Here is a 23,636-nt window from a genome sequence, read left to right as displayed (position 1 = left end):
TGGTTGTTGTGTTGCGGGACATGGTTTATTGGGAGCTATCGGTAATAGGTGAATGATTGGACTGGATGATATTTTAGGTCTTTTCCAACCTTGGTGATTCTGTGATTCTGTGATTTGTGATGTTTTCTCATTTCATTTCAGTTTTGTTTTTTTTTTTTTTGTTTTTTTTTTTAAATCCTTTTAAAATCACCTCTTACAAACTATGTTTATTTAATGGTTACACAAAGATTCTGCTATTGAAAATGAGTCAGAACAAAATGTGCAGGGTTTCTTTACATTTTAAATGTTAGCATGCTGAAGCTAAGTATGCACTCTAAGACAAGGGAAGAGTAAAAATAGTCTATCTAGGAACAAATCTAAGATTAGCCAGGATATGCTAGAAGCAAAAGTCTACAACTAGAATAAATGGCAAGGATGGCAACAGCTTTATGAAAAATAAGAAGGAATAGTTTATATTAGTTTATGTTAGTGGTTAATATAAAGGTTTTGTCACAAAATACTGGACACAGAGCAATGGCAAACTTAATCCATTAAACAAAGAATCTTGACAACCCCACTGGAAAAGCGAAGTTAAAATGCAGTATCTCTTTCTGCTTCATGTACAAAAAACGCAAGTTGTGGTTAAAATTTGTGAGAATAACGCCAGTGATTAGTTGCATGCCTACATTACTCACAGCATGGGATCAAACTCTTTCTGAACACAAGAAGCAAACATGACTCAATTGAATCACCTTACTGATATTTTACGTCTGGTCTTTTCACATCCATAGATTTTTGTAAAGTAAGAGTGATTGAAGAATGTCTCTTGAGTTAGACTTCTAACTGGAACATTTACAACTGAGCAAAATTTATTTCAAGAAAGATAATTTTCACCTTTTGGAGATTGTTTGACCAATTTCCAAATTAAGTTATGCAGGAAATCTAAGGAGAAAATAAAAACAAGAAGTAAATGTGGATCCAGCAGCGTACAACTTGGCTCTGCCAAGGGAATAGTGGGATGTTGGTAGGACTTCCTCACATTAGAAGCCGAACTTCCAGTTCAGTGATCGGTTAAGGGCTTTCCTACTGGTGCTGTTGGAAATTTGAGGCACTTAGAGCTATATATATGTTTGTACTGATTTAAGTCATAGTCACCTGGCCCACCTGAGAACAGTTAAATAGCCAAGGCAGGCATATACAATATTTAGAGTTGGAAGAACTTGTAACTGTTTTTAATTGTTCCTTTTTTGTGTATATATCTTTATATATACATAATTCTTATATATCTTTGTGTATGTATCTGAATTGCCTAGAATTATCTGAATTATTGAAGTAATCCATTTTTAAATATATATTTTAGCTACATTTCCAGGTCAGAGAGGTAGCATAAGGATTACTAGCAGGAAGGATGCACAAGGAAGAAAAGCAGCCAGAGATATGGTGCTGAGGTCAGCAGTAGCATCTCCGTAATGACCACATACGTTATGTTTTGTGTTATGGATGGTGCTGGCTGTTGTGAAAACAGGACAGCTTGAGCTTGCTTCTTCTGCCACAACTCTTTGCTCTTTGGAGTTTGATCCAATATGGGATCTGCAGACAGGGGCATTTCTCCATCTCTCTAAACTTCAAGGCAGTAGCTTCACATGGAAACTCATTTCATAAACCTCTTGGATTGCAGAAAAGCAGGATTGCTAGTCTCACAGGCACAGACTGGAGGGACCAGGACTCCAGTGAGTCATTTGGGCAGCTGCTCTGTATGATGGAGTGTTTTGAAGGTTGAAAAGTGAAAGGATGGAGCTGGAAGGAGATAAAACTCTGACTTCACTTGGGATGCGCCTGTGTGCTTGTGAGTCACTGACTGTATGTGAGGAGAGAGTTCTCTTGGAATGAGCTGAAGTTTTCTTCTCTTCCAGAAAATGAATCACCTGCTTGTGAGTCTATTTTTTGTTTGTTTGTTTGTTTATATTTATGAAATAAACAGTTTTCAGAGACTTTGGTACATTGAAATATGTGTTTTTATTGGTATTTAGGAGTCATAAGGGATCTCACTGGTGTCATCAGCAAACTTGCTGACAGTGCATTTGACCCCACTGTCGACGTAATTGATCAAACCAGTGCCTGGTTTGATTTAATTAGTTAGTGTTTCCCTAACTAAGATAGCACCTTTTCACCTGTGCCACTTGGATTTAGATAATGGAATCGCTAATTTTCAGTTCAGCACCCTAACACCATTGTCTCAGAAGATAACAGAGCAAGCAGCTCATTGCAACTGTTCTTCAAAAGATGCATATCTCTGTCCTGTGATCACCTGAACATGGAGTCTGATGGTGACTGAAGAAGCTGTTGAGATATTCACATTGCTTTTGCTTGATTCTAAGAGCCTGAGACTTGAATATTCCCCTGAAAACTGGCTCTGGAACTTGTCTGTAATTATGGTCCCGTAAAAGCTGATTTCATGGCTAACTGGTCTTTTGATGAGTCTTACCTTTTGTCTTCTCACTTTCTTATCAGAACACTTTTGGGAAAGATTTCAGAGAACAATTCTTATGCTTTTCTTTCCCTTGTGAGGCAAAATGCAAGATATTTTTTTCTCATACATAGCTGCAATTAAATATGGAATAGCATTGGGAATTTTATTGTGTTTCTTGATGTATAATTTTTTGCTGGGTCAAGTTCTGTCTTTTCCCTATGATTTCTTTAGAAGATATCTGATTATAGTTCTATAGTGAAGTAAGAACACTAAATTGTGCGTATTTTTCAAAGTAAATATATGTGGGTTGTTACTTTTTTCAGAATATAAAGTTTTGGATCCTTTTTATAGTTGTCACTGTGAACTTCAGTTACCTGAACTACTCAGTAACAAGCTGCTGTTACAGCTAGTCGAGAAGTTTTCATTGATGGCATTAAGTTTTTTTCTTCTATCAATCTCTGATTTCTCTGGCTGACCTGACTTTCACATGGAATGTCAAAGAAAAACAGGACCAATCTAAAATGCAAGCTAGTTGTTTGTTTACTTCATAACAATTTCTAAGGAGAAAGGGGTCACATAAAGAATCACTGCAGCTCTGATTATGACCTGATGTTACTGTTCTGTCCAGTAATTAGTTTTTCCACCATTAATAGCTTTTGCACATGTGTGAGTAGGACTGGTCACACTGACCTTTCTTTGTTTTTTCAACGTGCTCAACTTGTTAGACACTGGAAAGAATCATTAGTTCTTACTTAAGATTGTAGAAGTCGCTGACAGAGGGCTGCTTTCAATTAAAGGATGTACATTTTTACTAACTCAATGTTTTTGTTATTAGTAGTAATCATATATTTGCTTTAATTCCTCTTCCTGTTTCTTGGAATTTGGTACTTGAAAAAAAAATAAAAATGGAAAAGCTTTTGAGAAAGGTGTCTTTTTCTTAAACTGCCATGAATATCAGATGTAACATTTTCCAAGTATATGATGTAAAGGAGGTTACAGAAAACAACATATTTCTTAATGTACTTAGAGCAGTAGCTCTCTTTTGTATCATCAAGCATTAAAGAAGACTCGTGGTGAGAATGTGAGGATTGTCTGCACATGGTGAAAAGCTTAAGAGGACTAGGAAAGAAAGATGGGATAACTGTTTTAAATGGGACAAGCTTAAATATTCAGACACATCAAAAAATTATTGGAAACAGACTTTTGGACCGATTTTCTTTTGCAACCACATATGTGCTTTTCCATCATCCACATATTTTAAGAATGTGGGTGGAAAATAAGTACATATTAGACTTAAATGCAGATGATAGGCCTCTATCATCATCAAATATGTTATACTCCCCAGCCTCTTCCACAGAGACAGCATGAGACAGGTGGGTATATTTACTAAGCTTGGAAAAGAGCTTCTTAGCAAAATACTTCTTTATATACTCATTGTGGGAACTATGCAAGTCTGTTGTGTGGGTTTATTATTTATTACAGAAGTCCTGCTTAATTCAGCATTTGCTAATTGGATCAGTCCACTCTCAATTCAGAACTGATCAGAATGGTTTTATAATCAAACATATTTTTGCATCTGTTCTTTCTTTTTAATTTAAGTTAGCTGTTATACTTAATCGAACGCTTTACTTGACAGTGTTTGTTTTTCAGGATGGGAAGAAGAAGTTTGACAAGGAAAGTGAGAAATATTACTCTATCCTAGAGAAGCACTTAAATTTATCAGCAAAGAAGAAAGAATCTCATTTGCAAGATGTAAGTAAGTTCTTAGAATTATAGACTGGGACCTTGATGATTGTCTATTACCCAGTTTCCATTACCCAGTTTCCAGCCTGCATGGAGATGACGATAACAGACATGCCGTATTTTATTTATATGAAATGTGACATTTTCTTGTAGTTATTCTCGGTGTGAATATAAATTCCTGAGTGAGATTAATATGGTTTTTCTAACAGTGAAATATTTTAATAAGGAAATATTCTACATGTCCAACTCTCTGTACCTTAAATTGCAAAACTAATGTTTATTGGTTGCAACAACATATGTGATTTATATTACTACAGTAAAAATGTGACTTTTATATTATAAGGTATATGTGGAGTACTTGAAATTCAAATAATGAGTTGCTCTTTTTGCTGTTTGGTTTATTGCTCAATGCAATTATGTGTCTGTTTCACATAAATTTTAAACTGAAATGATTTTAATGATGCTTTTTATGCTTCTTTTTTTTTTTTTTTTCACCATATTCTGAGATTGCAGCATGTCTTGAAATGGTATCCACAACTTCATCTTTAAAGAGACCGTATGCCTAATTCTTACCTTTAAAAGGAAAGAAAGATAGATAGGAAGATGAGAAGTTCTAGTCTATTAGGAGGATTTCAGAGTTTTACTGTATCCTGGCAGAAATCATTATGATTAGCCTTTGAGTCAAGTTGCACTAAAAGTGCCAGTTGGATCTCTCTTTTTTTCTTTTTCCCAAGAGTAATTAATGTTGCTTTGATGGGATTACCGATATTGTGGTGACGCTTCATCCTGGGGATACTTTTGCTGGTGGTGTTTTCACAGGCTATGTGACTTTCATGCACTCACAAAATACAGGGTTTTTTTTCATGTTTACCGGTTACTCTGTAATTTGAATTAAATGAAGCGTAGTGATTAAAAATTTCTCATAATGTTTATAATCCTGAATTACCGTAGTTGTTTATGTAACCATCAGTTTACATTGGACACTATTTATATGGGATTGGTTAATGGTTCCATTCATATATCAAAGATGTGTACATATAGCCTTCAGCCTTCCTAAGTATTCTGTGTATTGATGAAGAAACAGTTGTTAAACAGCACCAGAGAAAAAAAAAAAAAAAAAAACAGTTGTTACCAAAATGCTTTACTCTAAATAAATAAAATATTTTGCTCTTGAGACATCAGAACAATCACATTCTAATAACACAGAAACTAAAGTGAAAAGTAGCAACTCTGAATCTAATAAACTGTGGTAGAATCACAATAGATTTGGCTCAAATAAACTAATGGAAAAATCAGGGTAAATTTTTCCACTATGTCCCTACGTGACATCTTAGGATTTAAAATTTCTTACAAAGGCTGTTGGTTTTTGCTTTTCTAGATGCCCCACTTGTAAAGCTCATAGGACGTAGCTTGTCATTTCTGTCTGCTTCATTTTTATACAGATGTTAAGTGTGTTTAATCAGCAACACAGACCTCCCACATGCAGAAGACACCATAGGAAATCACTACCAAAAACAGTAGAATCATAAAATCACCAAGGTTGGAAAAGACCACTAAGGCCATCCAGTACATGTCCACTAATCACATTCCTCTGTGCCACAGATCCAGGGATGGTGACTCTACCACTTCAACAGGCTGCCTGTGCCAGTGCCTCACCACTCTTTCAAAGTAGATTTTTTTTCCTAGTACCCAACCTGAAATCTCACCTGTACAGATTAAGGCAGTTACCTCTTGCCCTATCTCTAGTTACCCAGAAGAAGAGGCCAACCCCCACCTCTCTACAAACTCCTTTCAGATAGTTGTAGGGTCTACTTTGTTGACCAAAGAGATGTTTGGACTGTAACCATATCATAAAAAAGATGCCAGGCACCAGTTCCTGGCCCAAAAGCCTATTGTCTATTGACTCACAGTCTGAGTATTACCACACCAAAAGTACATCTATTTTTTTTACCCCACTGTTCATTTTAATTCCTCAGATTTCTTGTTATCGCATCACATTATGTGAGTTGATGGGTGAAGGGATGAGAAGGGCATAGTTCTGCTGTTTTAGGCTATTTTACATCTCTCAATCAGGTGCTGGTGAGAGCACCTTAATTAAGCACCTGAAGTTCAACGATTTGAACACAGTATTTAGAGAGTGGTTTGCATGCGTTCATGTAATTGACATGTGCTGGATATTTTGAGAGCCTAGAGGACTGTTGACACAGTTTAAGTGGATGATTAGTATTTTTTTCCCTTAGCATCAAAAGGAGCTTCAAAATACTTTCTTTTCACTACTGTCACACAGAGCAGAGCTCCGCGCTGCCTCTCTGCTCCCTGTGAGGAGCCGCAGCCACCTTGAGTCTTCCCCTCAGCCTGCTCTACTCTGGACTGAGAATACCAGGAGACCTCAGCCACCTCTCATATGTCTTCCCCTCTGGACGCTTAACCATCTTTGTAGCCCTCATTATAATTCAGTATCTGTACAGTCATGGTGTTTATGACCTTAATGTAGGAACCCATCCATATTTGAGATAGTCTTGAGTTATCATAAGTACTGGTACAGTCTGCTAAAGTGCTGTTCAGTATAGAGATTGACTTAATTGGGTCTTTAAATACTATTATGTGTTGAAGAGCTCGTTGCTGAAACCAAATTATATTTCTTTAAAATTAAATGTGAAGCTGAAATCTGTCTCAAGCACTTCTTGACTGCAGTTGTGTGAATCAGGATCATGCTCCAAAGTAGTAGCAACTGGTTCTGTTGGTATCTATAATATTTCCTTGGTAACATTTTTTGTGTGAATTAAAACTACTTAACACAGAGTACAGAAGAGAACAGTAGCTGAAAGTGCTATACAAATAGCATGTGACAGTTACTTTTGTGGCAAAGCTCTCGGTTCTTAGAATGTTGAGTGTTTGGTTACTGCTTCATAATATTTGTGTTTTTACTCCATTTCCTGGTTTACTTCTTACAGACATGGAAACTGATAATGAATGATTTGAAAGATATTGTTGAAGCCCATGCTTTGAAATAGTGCTCATGGTACTGAGGAAGTGAATTCATATTGTTAAGAAGTCTGCATCCAAATCATGACAGAAGCATTTTCTTAACGAGAGAAACAGTGTTAATTATGTGTGATGCAATTGATGACCAACTTCTGCGATCATTATCTTACAAGCACTAAACCTCTTTTTTGATAGGTTTACTGTTTTAATGCATGCTGTCAAGTGAAGACAACACCCAGCTTTTCCACTTTTCCCATATTTGTTATTTTTGATGCCAGAAATGAACTAGAGAATTTACAGAAGTAAATGGCATTACATCAAAAATAGCTAAACTGGTTTTATACTTGTGCTTGAAATTTGATTAAAATCTGCTTTTGACCCAATACCAAAACCTGAAAAACACAGCCTAAAAGGGATTTGCTCAAGAAAATGATTTTTTAATGTAAAGGGAAATCTGTATCTCTTCTTAAGGCGTTATCCACATATTACACTACTTGTCTACTATGTTCATTTCTCATGCCTTGTTTAAGTTGAGGATAAAAGCCTATTATTCTTTATCTGCTGGTAAGAGTTAATTCTTCAGCAGTTTAGGTAGATGCCTTTATTTTGGCCCTAAGTCTTCATGTTGAGTGGTGTTATTTAGGCATGTCTGGCAAATTGTGCCTTGAAGCTCTTTCACTTGAAAATTAAAATGTGAAAAGAAATTGATAAATGAGGGTAGGGATTTAAATATGTTTGTACTTCCAGAGCACGAGACATATGCTATGAAGTAATGTTGCAAGATTTCATCATTAAATACGCTCTACTTAAGGAAATAAAATCCTAGGAAAGTATTTGAAGCTTAGAAGTAGATGAAAGTTTGGTTCATGTGATACGCAGGAATTTCAATAGAAATATTAATATTTTGTCCCTTCTAGATTACTATCTGTTTTCTACTTTGAAATTCTCTGTATGCCAGAAATTCTCTGCTGCCTTTCTTTCTTTCCTTCCAACCTCTCCTCAAAAGTAAAATATAAAAGTGCAAAAGAAAGAGGAAAACAAACAAACACCCTGGAAATGACATGAGGTAAAGCTGAATAATATTTCCTCCATAACCCACACTTAGATATTTTAAGTGGGTATTTTATTTTTCAGGAAAAATTGAAAACCATCAAACTTGTGAAGTAATCTTATGAAAGATCTATTTACTAACAACAAAATCTGGTTTGAAAGCAATCATGAGAGAGTAAACTAATATTGTATTTCCTTTTGTCTTTTAGGCAGATACGCAGATTGACAGAGAGCATCAAAACTTTTATGAGGCGTCATTGGAATATGTTTTTAAAATCCAAGAAGTACAAGAGAAAAAGAAATTTGAATTTGTTGAACCTGTAAGTTTTATGTTTTATTCTTTCCAAATTTAAAACACGTATTTTTAAAGATGAAATTTTAGTGTAAAATAAGTATTTATCTCTCTTTTAAAATTGTGATTCCAGTGCATTTGCACATAGGCAGGCATTAAGATCTTGGCTTCAGCATTTTCCACAGTTATTAATGGTTTATGTAAGAGTATCATGTCTACTGTGAAGTGAAATGCTGGATGGCTTAGTGTGCATAGCATTTTAATGGGACAGCATGTAATGTTTTACTTGTGCAATACATACTGGGTATTTCCCAATATCATGGTTTCATGTCTGAAATTCAGAGATAGATTTTGGATTTAAATATTCCCTATAGGCAGCATATATATGTATATGTTCTTCTTATTTATACATGTAATTATATGAAAAATTAGTTCTCCTGCAGGACAGGTGCATATATTTCTTGTTGATAGAGTCATTTGCCTTCAGTCTACTGTGCATAAAAAGAAAGCATACCTTGACATGCCAAAAAAAGGAAGATGAAGCTGTACTCAACAGTCCTTATATAGATCCGTGATTTTACATCTGGGATTTCCTCTTGGACCACATCACGACCTTGAGATACTTTCTGGGACAGTCAGGACCAGAAGCTGTTCAGAGTGATGTGCTAGCATATCTCTCTAGCATATTAGTAGTAATCATACTGTTCATGTCTTGTGTGATTGCCTTACTTAGCACCTGTAGCCATTGACAGACAGCTTCCAATGCCATTTGTCCCTTCCTGTTATGCATACTGAGCAGAGCATCTTTTGTGAAGAAAGAACATGGCAAGCATAACTTTTCCTTCCAGCTTCCTTCTAACTAACCAAAGGTGCACTTTTAACTGAAACAGGTTGAACTGTATCTCTAACACTCAATGTCATCAAGAAGAGCTGCTCAAATGCCTTCTTACTGTGAGATGAGAATGTACTGTATATTGAATATTTGGCATTGATGCAAGCTAATGAAACTGATTTCAGCTTCCAGTACTTACAGAAATCCTCTCTTCGTGGCATGCACCTGCCAAGTCTTTGAGACTAAAACTTTGCTTGGATTCCTAAATAAGAACATTTTTCTACCTGTCACAAATTAATCCAGACTGTCTCTCTCTGTCTCCTTCTGTAAAACTCTCACATCCTGGAAAAAACAAGCAATCCTAACCTAGTTCTGACCATGGTATAGAGTCATTAGCTCCTTTAAAGTAATAGAATCTTGTTATATTGAGAAGAAACTGTACATCAGAAAATGCGGTTGTGCAATTGCATGTAGTTAAAATAGGGCATATTTCATCCTATATGCTAGATGGGAAAAATAAATTTAATTATGTATATTATAGCTTGAGATATCGAGCTTTATCCTTTTGACTAGGAGTTATCTGCATGCTTTGTCAGCCACCACAGCAGCAGCAATGAATCACCAAAATGAAGAAATTGTTTATTTGTATGTTAGTGCTGATAGTGAGCAGGCAAACAGGGGAGGTTAATGGTACACTCCGTGCTGCAAACCTAGGTATTTTTCTTACCAAATGTACACATCCAGTGAAGAAAATTTACTTGGAGTGGGTCAGTTGCTCTCCTGTGTCATATCAGTGGGCTGCTCAGTGTAGCTGTTTGTTGCATGAGGTCCATTATTGGACGTTCCAGATGAAGGTTTGGGAAATACTGTGCTAACTGGGTTTCATTTCCTGCCGTGTTGGCTGCAGGTGTGTTTTGTTATAATCAAACTGAATACAAATAGTGGTTAAGTTGTAATATCAGTCAAAATTTTGAACCTTCGGTATTGCTTTGTTTTGTTTTGTTTTGTTTCTAGTCTGTTTCATACAACATCTTGGAATAAAAGCATTTACTAAAATCCATAAGGCAAAGTATACCAAGTGAAATATAATGGGACAAAAGAAAAAAGAAAGTCTTAAAAATAGGCTTTTTAAAATGCTTGATTTATGTAAGTCACAGGTATGGGTTGATGGAGGGACTTGATGGCCTCGAAGGTCTTTTCCAACCTTGACAGTTCTATGATTCTATGACTGAAGTGTCACTTAGGTCTAATATTTAGCTCAGTATCATGTCTCAAGGTGTCCGATTTGTTGAGTCCTGGAAAGGGGATTTTGACAAAATAAAAGAAATGCTGTTAGTGAGAAAGATGAAATTGTGATGGCTGTGTGGAAGAGGGATAAATTCACGTCATGAAATACAACTCGAAATTATCTGTTGGTGATCTGTTGGTGAAAATTCTCCTAGAAGCAGAGTGGGAGAAGCAGGCTGGCAAAAACTGACAGGTGGGTTAACTTAGAACAGTAGAAGTGGTAGGAGTGCAGAACTTTCCTTCCTGAAGTGCAGTGGTGAGGGACGGTGAGGCACGAGGTGCTAATGTTTCACTGAATTTTACATGGTTAAAAAGTTACAGGACAAGGAGAAATGTTTTAAAACTAAAAGACAGAAGATTTAGATTAGGTAAAAAGAAGGAATTATTTACTTGGAGAATGGCAAGGAACTGTCATAGACTGCCCATAGAAGCCGTTGATGTCCCATCACTGGAGGTGTTCAAGGCTGGGTTGGATGGGGTCCTGGGCAGCCTCATCCCCATGACAAGGGATTGGAAGTGGATGATCTTTCTGGTCCCTTCCAACTCAAGCCAATCTATGATTCTATGAAGACATAGCAACCTCTTTGTAATTCTCCTAGATTTTAGACTTCTCATGGAAAAATAATAGGCTTTTCATACAGATCACAAATTTAGACTTTTTTCTATCTCAAAACTATATCAGCGTTAAAGTTTACCTTGCAGCAAGTTAAAAAATATAAAAAGTTCTAGTAACCACTGCTCCAAGCTTTATGTGTGTGGGCCCAGAGCAGCTCGCCAGAAATAGCAGTGCAGCTTCATGAGGATGCTGCACTCGTTAAGAGAGAGCCTCCTGCCCAGGGCTCTGTCATAACAGCAAGACCTCACTGGCCTGGAGGAATCAGGGCACAGAATTAATAAGCAGAATGTAATCTGAAATGAGGGGTGGTCCATTCTCTGTCACAAAAACGTAAAAGTGTATGTTTAAAAGAAAGGAACAACTTTGTATAATTGCTTGTGGTTCCGTGAGACTTCAGTTTTAGTCTGAAGAGACTGGATCTTAAACTTAATTTCCCCTTTCTTGGATTTTCTACATTATTAACTATATTCATTTTAGTCTGATAGAGAAGTACCTTATGAAGCTATCTATTTATAAATAAAATGAAACTGAGGAGACAGGGACTTCTGGCTGATGTGCTGTGGGCCAAAGGTTAAATTCCTCTCCTATCCGAAACCTAAGCACAGTCTCCTTCCTGTGAGAATGAAATGACCAGGCAGTCTTGAGGTCAGCGGCTCTACGTAAAAATAAATAAAGTCTCAAGAAGTAGCTGGATTTTGTTTCAGGTTCTGTGTTGAAATCCTGGCAGTCCTGGAGTAGTGAGTAGTGTTGTGTTACTGAGCTCAGGCCTCACTTTTTGTTTACATGACTGATTAGGTACTCAGAACAAGGTAACTGTCAGCTTTGTGTTACCTTTCAAACTGATGACGTGAACATTCTATGTAATGGTTGGGGTAACCAGTCACCTCTGAACATGTGAAGACCAGCTTGAAATACATGAAAAAATGAAAAAGATCTGATTTTTTTTCCCCCATCATTTAAAATAAATGCCTTTAAAATTAGAAGTGTGGGCTTTACAGCAGTGCCTCTTGTAACATCAGCAGCAAGAAAACCCCACTGTGACCATAGATCTGGGGAGAAGTGCTTGGCCTTTAGTTATCTGTGCAGTGCTATGCCAGTGCCAATGCTGATGGAAGTGCTTAAGATTGTGCCTCAGGCCTGCTAGGTGCTTTTTGTTCCCCCTCTCCCCATACATCTGTAGAAGCAAATGCCATTCTCAGTATCAGTTATTTCAACAGAACTAGAACAATCTGGGATAGGATTTGCACAACAAGCACATAGTTACTTTTATTTTCCCTTTTCTGTGCAACCAGGAGATTCTCAAGTCCAGGTGCTCTACAAGACACAACTGCCAGGATACCTCCTGAACACTAATAAATTCAGCTTTGCTGCCATCTAGCGTTAAATCTTTTTCTCCTCAGTATTTCTTCATGCGCTCCTTAGAGCTGTTTGTATAAATGGAAGCTGGTTTTCTTTCAGTATTCAAGCTGAAATTTATATAGATAACGTTCTTCAGAAATACCCTGTAAGCTGATCATTACAATTGATGTGTAAGCTGGCATACTGCATCTTTCTACCACTAGGTCTTTTGTTGAAATTTTGTTGTGCTTTAATGTTCTGTTCTGGCTACAGTTTTGCTGTCTGCTTACAGTATTCCTGCAATTCTTCTTAAGCCAAGAAGGCACGGTTGGTCAGTAGACTCCTGCTTATGCATAAGTTAATGCTATTCGTTTTTATTTAAACAAAATAGAGCACACACTGGAGTAGTTACGCGGCTGTAGGAGCTCTCGTTGGGGATGGAGATGAGTAACTGGATCTAGACTGCGGGCAAGGCTTTAGTTATAATTTGCTTACTTCTTTTGGATTTTATTCATAAGAAGAGGAAATCGATTTATTTATTTATTTATTTTTTTTTTTTGGAAGAGATGGAATTATGTTTTAAACCTTAAAATTATGGAAATTTATACAGGTGTTTGCTTAATTGGTGCCTTTTAGGATAAATAGTCATATTTGGATCTTCTTTGGAACCCATTAAATAGCCATCAGGGTGCTTTAAGGTCCAGGTCTTTGGCTGAGATAATGATTTTAGATGGGCAAGTGGAAATTACAAGCTAATTTACATAATCTCTGAAGCTCTTTGGTAGATTGTCTTCATTCTTTGGTAGTGAGATGTGATTCAGGAATTCAGATCCATTGTAGAGAACCCTTGGCTTTTATACTAAAGGATTTTCTCAGCTCCTTAGCCTCTGTGTCTGACTTACTGCTTACCCATGGATAACTATGAGATTTCACCGTTTCTGTCTGATGTCATGACTTTATTTGATCCTGCAATACCAGTAAAAAGCAAGGGAGAAGTCCCAGCCATGCATTCACATTTTTGACGGCACCAATGGTCTATAAAGCTTAATCTGATTTAACTTATTAATGTGGGAGAAGAACTCACTTTCTGAGTCTCACATGTCCATTGAAGGGCTCAGTGATACCAGGGCACAAGGATGTGAGGGATGCATAATGAGGTCATCGTGTTTGTTCCTCTGCCCAGAGAGCTGTGTCCTTCACCTCAGCTCTCATCCATCAAACTGTGAGTGGAAGCAGGGACTCAGAGGAATACAGAGACACTATCTGAGCAAGTAGGGATCAAGTCTGGAAAAGTAATGCCCATAAAAAACTGAATCTTGCCAAAGACATCCTGGGTAACAAGGGCTTCTGCAACTATCTCAGTGACAAAAGGAAAACAAAAGGAAAATGACGGTCATCTCCTTAATGAAACTGAAGATGTGGTTACCTGGGACAGTGAAAAGACCAAGCTCATAAACTTCTGTAATAAAAAAACCAGGCTGATAGATGAGAGAGCAGCACTGTATATCGTATTTTTGGGCTTCAGTAAAACCTTTGACTCTGTCCACTGTAATATTTTATATAAATACTGCTGAAGTATGGGCTGGATGAGCAGATAGTAAGAAGGGTTGAAAACTTGCTGAACAACTGAAAGCCCAACACTCTGTCAGTTCATGTTCCGCTAAGCATCAACCAGCACCCTCAGGCCCCTTTCCTCTTCACAGTCATCCAGCCACTCTGCCCCAAGCCTATAGCACTGCATGGGGTTATTGTGGCCAAAGTGCAGGACCCAGCACTTGGCCTTTGTTGAACCTCAGCCCAGCGATTCAGCTTGTCCAGATCCCTCTGAAGGGCCTCAGGCATATCGACACCACCTCCCAACTTGGTGTCATCTGCAAACTTACTGAGGGTACACTCAATCCCCTCATCTAGGTCATCAATGAAGATATTAAACAAGATGGGCCCCGGTACCGAGTCTTGGGGGACACCACTTGTAACGGGTCACTTGCTGGACTTAGCTCCGATAACCACTACCCGTTGGGCATGGGAGGTTCATTCTGAACACCTGGAAGCACTTCTGTGATGTGTTGGTGATAGGACACTGGCACAGTTAACCCAGAAAGACTGTGGAGTCTCCTCCTTGGAGACCTCCCAATGCTGCCTGGACATGGCCCAGAGCACCCTGTTCCAGGTGTCCTTGCTGGAGCAGCAGTTGAGCCACATGGACCCAGAGATGCCTTTACCCATTCCTTAATATAACAAATTAGTTACGCTTCTACAAATGAGGTTGTTTATAAAGTTTAAATAAAATGTAAGCATGGTAAAATCTGTATTTTTTAGTCTCATTTACAGTCATCTGTGATACTGGTATCACAAATGTATGTGTGTTAAATATACATTATGGAATCTTTGTTGCCTGAATCTAGACTACTTCAGTTCCCTATGGAGAGAGATAAATGTTTACATTGGATTCTTGATTCTTGAAACAAGTATTATGCTTTTGAATACCTGTGTTTTTTTGCTGGTTTAGGAGACAGCATGGACAGCTAGTTATGTAGCTTTGTTGAGGACGAGTGTTTGTGGCTGTAATGTACTCAGATAAACCTGTCCTATTTGTATAAGATTTTGTTATTGTGCATCCAAGTTAATAGCTCATTTTTGTTGTTGTTTTCTTTACTTGCTAATATGTAAGCTAAATTTCTTATACAAATTTTACATACTCCATCATAAAAAAATGTTTGTAATAGTAATAACTAGGACAACTTACTAAGATGTTTATGCATTTTAATTTAGGAAAAAAAACTTAAAAATTAATACATTATACAAATGTATCAACTAATATGATGAGTCTTCGGAAAATATAGTTGCATTTTTTAATAACTTAAACATTGTTTTAGTACACATTTCAAAAATGATATTCATCTGGATCATAGGGACTTCAGCTGGTCTGTTGAAGTCGGTCACAGACATACCAGATAGAACTCACATCTTGGTCAGAGCAGGAAGAGTTCTTATGTTGCATTAAGCTGCCTAAAACTTATTTTCAAGAGTCTCATTTTGGAAAAATAGGTCATGGTCCACACAATTACTATGAAGAAAGTGAAAAAATATTCCTAAGAGAAAAAAAAAACAAGCATCTATCTCTGATAGTATGAGCTTGGAAAGTGCACACCATCAGCTGAAATATTGGACAGAATGACTGGGACGGTGAATTAAATTATTATTAAAATGACAGTTTCATGAGGCAGAAGCCTTTTTAACACTTTTTCTTAAGGTCTGAATGCAGATTTCTTGCTCAGCAAAGCATTACTGTTGCAAGTAATGAAAGCTCAGAGTGTTGCAGGAGTTAAGATGCAGGAGGTTGTTGCTGAAGACTTGCTGTGTTTTCCTGCTGAAGACAAATGGAAAATCGTCTGTTCCTCATTTTTGCTTTCTAATACTTACCCGAATAGGTAAAGTGTGTAGCAGCTAAGACCAGTTTTTCACTATTGCAGTCAATGACTATTTGTTATTTACCAGTTAGTATACATTCTGTTATCTTTAAGTTATTTAGCGTATTAAGAGTGCATGTTAACATCAGTAATGCTTTTCAATTTTGCCTTTCCAGCTCTTGGCCTTTCTTCAAGGATTATTTACATTTTACCATGAAGGATATGAACTGGCTCAGGAGTTTGCACCATACAAGCAGCAGCTTCAATTCAATTTGCAGAATGTAAGAACGAAACATATTTGCACCATTTTGCTTGGTAAACTAATTTTGAGATACTAAAGTGGCCTTGTAGTACTTGAAGGGAACTCTACATCTTAGAAGGTTTTAGTGAGATGAAATCAAATTAAGGTACAAATTGTTTTTAAAGCTGCCAGTCAGAAAAGAACTTTGGAAAATGTAATCTTCATGTTGTTATTTGTGATTTGCAAATCAGAATTGTGGGAGTTAGAACCAGAAAAGCAGAACAGCAGCCAAATTTCATTAATAACACAGCAGCTCAGATATGCTTAAATGTGTGTTTTCTTGAGAGTGCGGCCTGTCTTCTGAAGTAAGTGGATCAAAGAGCTCCAGCAGGTACAGAATGCTGCAGTCTATATTTTAAGATCACAGATTGCCAGTACCTGAAGGGAGCCTACAGGAAAGCTGTCAAGGGACTTTTAATAAAGCTGTGTTTCCTCTGTAGCTCCTTCTCTTTTTTGTCATTGTTCACATACACATGTAGATTTCATTTAAAGGGCTTCTTGGGAGAATCAGGCAAAAGCTCCTGTTTGATTAAACTTTTCCTCTGGGATCAAAATGCAAGGGTTCTCTGTAGACCCTCCCAGACCATTCTGACAAGTTTTGCATTTATCAGTTGTGGTTTTTCAGCTGAGACTCTTTTAGATGGAGGCACAAGGGGTCACTGTTGTTGCATAGCGGAGTTTCAGTGTAAGAATGAAAAATGTGGTTCAGTCGGGAGGCTGATTGAAGTTCCAGCAGGCACGTGAACCCACAGCACAGACCAAATGTAGCTTTGTAAGTCTGTGTCTGTTTGTTTGCTCTATGCACAGATCAGTAGAAACAGAATTATTAAAGGATTTTCTAAATTTCTGTTTTAATTAAGGAATAGGTAAATTAAGGAATAGGACTGTGTAAATATACTGCAGAGGTAATGGTGGATGCAGTGTTGTGCAGAAGGAACAATATAATATGTTTTTAATTATATTTATATGTCAGACAAACATATGTATCTACTGCTACACAGAAGTTTGGAGTCTGACTGTAGATCTAAGTCCTCATCTGCTTTCATTCAGCTGAGATATCTGTTGACCTGTCACCCAGAGCATCACCCAAACTCAGAATGAAGTGAAATATAGGGAAAGATGAGATGAGGATAATCCTCAGGGGCAGTTGTGTTCAGGCTGTCTGTTGTAGCTGTTAGAGGTACTCCTCTTTGTTGCATTGGGTTTTAAAGTCTCACAGTCTTGCAGAATTTTTGATCTGATCTTCTGCTTCTGTTCTTAAAACTTTCCTACGTGTTAAAGTATCAGCAGGAAAAGCTGTAGGAGCAGCAGCAAAGTGACAGACCTTCAGCTCTTAACAGGTCCTAACACAGCCTGGTGTCACTTCTGCTGTGTCAGCAGGCCAGCAGCTTACTTCAGATGTCATTTGGGATTTGTTTTCTGTGACTTCATACAAAGGCCTGGCTGCTTAAAAGAAAAATTAAAACCTTAAAAGACAAACAGGGATATGCTCTTAGTGTAGGAAAAAAACCCCGTTCAGTAGCACAGCATCTGACCTAAAGTCTCTTGAAGGGCTAAAAATTACCTCTGTTAAATTTGGTCTGAAGTTTGGTTCTTCATCCCAAAAGTATCATTGGCAAGGTTCAAAGCTGAATTTTAGCTCCTCTTCTGTTTAGTAATTAATTAAAATATGTTTGTCTTCACCAGAAAGATTGCCTTATTACGCTATAGTGCAAATCCATGAATGGCCAACTAATGGGAGAGTATTTATCAGTATATAAAGTCCAGACAATATATTTCTGTCTAGTTGAGATTAGATTTCATAATATAATTTTTTTAAAGTGGCCTTGCAAAAACTTTACAATAGTCTTTATTTTATTGCCTCTAGGAACAAAGTGTTCAACATCTGGTATGTCTGTAGGAATCTGTCAAACCTCTGGCACTTCTTAATAATTCTCCTTTTTCCTGCACTGTTAGCTAAGTGGAGGGAAACCGTGGTCCCACTGAATTCAGTAGAAAAATTACACAGGTACATGCATACAGGCATTAGCAAATATGAATTACCCAGCTTTGTACTTAATTATTCTTCTGACGAGCAGCTTGCTTGTTTGCACACATGATTTTTAGAGCAGACACAGCATTTGTTTCCATGATTTTGGAACGCTTCTGCAACTCGTGACCTGATTGTTTCCTAACATGATTAAATCTCAACTGTGGTGTTTGTGTAGTCCTGTGAAAAAGCAATTGGAACCACGCTCTGACTACCTTGAGTGTTGGCATCCATAGTGTTACTGGGGAATGGACACAGGTCTCTGAACCATACTGCTTCCATGTGTGGGGAGACCACGGGTGTCTGGAGACTTTACCTCGGCATTAACCCAAACCAGTCTATTTTGCACTTGCTTTAGTGGTTCAGTGAGGCTTACTAGTTCAAGCTTGAGGTTATACTGTCAGCACGTTCTAGTTCAGCTGTTTAGCCTGGATCCTGTCTGCATATTCTAGAGTACATACAGAAGAAGAATGCATCTGTCTGCAAAATACTGTGTAAGCATACATGAAAATGTGAGGTAGCATTGTTCCTGCAGTTAGTGACCTGCAGACTTCTGTGCTTAAATTTAGCTCTCCTTTACTGTGTTATTCCCAGGCTTCTAGAGCAAGAAACTGCGTAATTCTGGTGTTCATTTTTTATGCCTACTGCAGGTGCTTGTATTGGTCTCTTTTTGATGCAGTTGCTCCTTGGCATTATGAGTTCCTCAAATGAGGATCATCGTTTTTACTCTTCCACGAGGTAACATATATTGATTTGTTTGTTTGTTTGGGAATCTTAGACCCGGAATAACTTTGAGAGCACAAGGCAGGAAGTGGAGAGACTCATGCAAAGAATGAAGTCCGCCAACCAAGATTACAGACCACCAAGTCAGTGGACAATGGAAGGCTATCTCTACGTGCAGGAAAAAAGTGAGTAGAGCAGATGTACCTTTTCATTTGATTTGAAAGACACAGCAAAAACTAGGATGATTAAAGTGGTTTAGCTAGCAGGATAAAACAAGAGCTCTATTTTTAAGTGTCCAAAGTCTTTTCTTATTATTGCTCCTCTAAAGATGGAAAATTTCTAAAGAAAAACAAATGTCTGACTCTTCACAATGCACTCAGGGTACCTAAGGCCAAAGAGAACAGTGAGTGAAACACATGAAGGCACCTTGTTTCTTGCTCCTAGCAAACCTGTGAGTAGGATGCTGCTTGGGTAGGTCCCTTATAGATGGGTCCCCCTCAGTAGCAAACTCATCAGTCTGTTTACACTGTGATGTCTGCCTTTCTCCTTGCTGCAAGGTGAAAGCACTCAGTTCTCTGCCAAACCCTGCAGTGTCTTGACCTTTCTCTGCCTGAACAAGCTCCACAGTTCACCCAGCAGGATCAGCCTCCACCTTTTAGCTGTGGGCTCTGCTGACTCAGACACCTTAATGAGCATTCACATAATGGAATAAAAAGGCGGAAGAAGAAGAAAGTTATCTACTTACAGTCTGCCACAATTTTAGAGTAGTTGCCAATTTGTACCTAATTATTATTCATGTCATGAGACGGAAGAATAAAGCAATGTCCAAAAAGAACGATGGAATAGAACTAAGTCTGGCATCTCTGTCTGAGAATATTTGGAAGAGCCTAGCGATACATGATGTGAGGAATGAGAACAGAGCCAGGAAATACGTGAAAAGTCAAAAGAGAGAATTCAAAGCTATAGGTGATCAGAAGTATCTGCTGTCACTGTTTTACACTTTGAACAGTATAGACCAAGCCAAATTATCTGCATGTGGCAGGGATCAATGAAAACACTTAGTAGAATAGTTTTCATTGTGTGGGTTAACCAGATTTATTTGTTCTTTGTTATGAAATCCAGCTGATGATAGAAAAGTATATAGCAGTGTTTTGAGATATTGTACATGTGCCATGCAAGTTTGGTGTTCATTCAGAAATGATTAAATACAACTTTACACTTGATTTCTCAATCTAAAAATAAATAGAAGGCATCTTGATGCAGGATTCCCATGTTAGACTTGGCCCCGCTCAACATCAGTTCTGAGAATGTCTCTTTCTCCATCACTGTTTCTCCTTTAGACAGTAAATCAAGAGACTACCTGGAGTTATTGTTGATTGATTTTCTAGATGACATCATGAAATAATTTTTTATTCCATTATGTGAGCTAAAATAAAGAAACCTTAGTGCTTATCGTAGTTAACCTCGGCCACTTTTACCCTCAATAGCACTGAAAGCTTGAAGAAGACCCTCTGTGTTTTAATTATGTAATAATGATAAAAGAAACCTGTATTAAGTGGAAATTGCACTGAGCCCTGCTAATGGGGGAGGGAGAAAAGGAGTGAAGCACTGGGCACATGCTGTGCTTCATTAAATAGTGAGAGGCCAACTTGACATCCTCTTACTGAGAAGATGTTTGTTCATTAGTGTATTCTGGAGTAAGGGTAAAAGGATCTGTAATCTGTGTGTTAGTGAGGAAAGTACTAGTTGTGTATTCCCTTGTCATGCAGGATTATTTTCCTATGAGCATCCCATAGGCAAGAGACAAAATAAGAATAAGTGACTTAAATGTTTGCTATTCCTGAAAAGAAAAATAAATCCTGTATTATTACTAATATTAGTGGTGGTAAATAAGTATTTTGAAGGAAAAAAAAATGCTTATAAACTGTTCTTACTCAGTTGTATGGTCATGACTAACAGAACTGAAGTTAAGCGTAGGTGTTGGCCAACAAAAAGCAGATGACTTCTAAACTTATCTGAAACTTCTTAAAGATGACTCATCCTTCTGAAAGAGTTAATGGTGCTATCTGGGGAGTGCTTGAATTAGATTCGTACATTTTATTTTGCTATGTGAAAAAAGAAACAGACCATCTGACAGAATTCTGAGGCTGGGCTAACTAGTGCCTGGTCAATTCATTGTCTTTCTTCCCTGCAAAGTTTGGGAGAATGTTCTCAGATTTTTATGATATTCCCTGTAAAAGTCCACTGCTACATTTGTGGATTGCCAGGCATCTGAATGATGGCTGATGGAGACTTTCACATATCCAACACCATTGCATCAATACCAAAATTGCTAGGTTTGTTTTCAACACCTATCAGTTTGACTTTATCTAAAAAAATGCACAAAACCTGTGAAACAGGTTTTTTGGTTTTTTGTTTGTTTTAATCTCAGAACTCCTTCATTTTAAAAAGAATTAAAAGGTCCAGATGGACTGTACTTCAAAAAATTAATATTATATTTTTCACAGGCATTACTTCTATTGAAAGGGCTTAGAAATTCTTATGTGGATTGAAGTTCAATTCTGAATTTACATTGTAGTTAAAATGCTTTATCATAGAATCATAGAATCATAGAATGGCCTGGGTTGCAAAGGACCACAATGACCATCGAGTTTCAACCCCCTGCTATGTGCAGGGTCGCCAAGCACCAGACCAGGCTGCGCAGAGCCTGCCTCTATCTATCTATCTATCTATCTATCTATCTATCTATCTATCTATCTATCTATCTATCTATATGTCCTTAATTTCTTTTATGCATTCATTTGTAATTGCTTTGTGGAGGGAGGCTGTGTTTGAATGCCAGTTTCTGAAGCATAATGTTTTCCGAAAGGAAATACTTCTTTGTACCACTTTACACACACAGTTTGTTTCACATCTGAGTACCCATAAACTGTGTCAGTGCTAGTAAAATAAAGGAGACTGTACTCTGCTACTGCAAAAACTTGAAGAAAATATCTCATGCTCTCTGCTGTATTTCCTGTCCTGCAAAATCAGGAAGTCGTGTCCAAGTTATCTACTGACTTTCTGTTGCCAACTGACCACCTGTGCTCCCAGTACTGTTTTAGTACTAGTGCGTACAGCCATTATGTGCTGGACTGAAGGAGCAGCAGTCACACTGCAAAAGCTTGAATTATCCTGTCTTCTGCAGGGCAACACCCCTCTACATTTATGTGTAACAGTTTTCAGTTCTTATCATGTTCTCAGTGCTGTGTTAAGCATTGAGGTTGTTTTGCTGGTATTTTTTTAGAAAAACATGAGAATCCCTGGCTAGGCTGGGATGTGGAGAGAATTCTGGAAATGTGTCCTCACAGCAAAGGACTGTAATGCAGGCATTATACAAGGCTGTGTCTAATCTAGGTCAGCAGCCACAGTTTAAAATACTTAAGTTCAAGAGTGTTTTCTGTTTATGTTCACTGAAGATTCATAGCCAGAGCAAAGCTCTGTGTAAGCCAGGGTTGAAAACATCTTCTACATCAGAAATCCTATATTTTGCAGTTGGATTAAGGAGTAATGTAGTGTGACCTCTCCAGGATAAAGGATGCATCCACTTATTTGGGGATCATTGTATATTTAATGTACAGATTTCAAAGTTTAGTGTATTCTGAAGAACATTCCCTTATGATGCTGTTATTATGTATAATTGATAGTTTGTGAGTAGTTTTGACTGTTTATTCTTTTCATTTTTAAAAGAATGGCTCTGTAGCCCTTTTCTCTATGCATGGCCGGTTGTCTTATAGATCAGCCTTCTTCTCAGACTCAGTGCTGCTGTTATACTCACCTGTCAGAAAACCATTCCAAGGGATAAAAGGCCAATGTTTCTTGCTGAAGGTGTCACCTCTGCCATTCAGCATTTAATCCCTCATCTCTAAACCAATGTTGTGTTAAGAGTCCTGTTCTTTTCTTCTTGTCTATTCCTATAATGAAATATTCTGCTAGTGTTCAACTACATAAGATTAAATCTGTCTCTGAGTCATTGCCATTTTACTCTGTGTCCAAAAGATAACAGGTAGAGGAATAAAGTTGCTAGGATGTTACCTGAAGTATTTGTTACCTCTGATGAAAGTAGAGAGAAATTTCATGACTTTGTCTAATTTTATGAGTGTAGTACTAGATTTAAGGTTGTCCTCAAAGAAAAGATTCAATACTGAATGCGAGTGCTTCACTTCCATTGATAAAAATCTACAGTTGAAATTCCCAATCAGAGTAATCATCAGGATCTGCATTTCCTATTTCTCTGTTGTAACAGAATGCTTTTACCCATCTGGTTGCTAAAGCAAATCAGTCAGCTGGAACATCATCTTCTCTGAAAGAGTGGTCAGGCAGTGGAATGGGCTGCCCAGGAAGGTGGTGGAGTCACTGACCCTGGGGGTGTTCAAGGAATGTTTGGACGTTGTGTTGAGGGGCATGGTTTAGTGAGAACTATTGCTGATGGGTGGATGGTTGGACTGGGTGATCTTGTGTGTCTGTTCCAACCTTGGTGATTCTGTGATTAAGTTGAAATGTATGAAAATAAGACCTGTACATGTTCAAAATAAAAAATGT

The 23,636-nt window shown here is 37.7% G+C and overlaps 1 protein-coding gene across 1 annotated transcript in view; it reads left to right on the top strand.

The window, feature by feature from the left end:
• Positions 1 to 23,636, top strand: part of ARHGAP42 (Rho GTPase activating protein 42) — a 149,783-nt gene that overhangs the window by 92,173 nt on the left and 33,974 nt on the right. Inside the window, exons 5-8 of the mRNA XM_072326745.1 lie at positions 4,100 to 4,201; positions 8,437 to 8,547; positions 16,179 to 16,283; positions 19,111 to 19,240. Coding sequence (XP_072182846.1) covers positions 4,100 to 4,201; positions 8,437 to 8,547; positions 16,179 to 16,283; positions 19,111 to 19,240 — 448 coding nt within the window. The remainder of the gene's footprint in view (positions 1 to 4,099; positions 4,202 to 8,436; positions 8,548 to 16,178; positions 16,284 to 19,110; positions 19,241 to 23,636) is intronic.

The sequence above is a fragment of the Excalfactoria chinensis genome, chromosome 1 (genome assembly GCF_039878825.1).
Source record: "Excalfactoria chinensis isolate bCotChi1 chromosome 1, bCotChi1.hap2, whole genome shotgun sequence".
Taxonomy (NCBI): Eukaryota; Metazoa; Chordata; class Aves; order Galliformes; family Phasianidae; genus Excalfactoria; species Excalfactoria chinensis.
This window is presented reverse-complemented; position numbering and strand designations above follow the sequence as displayed.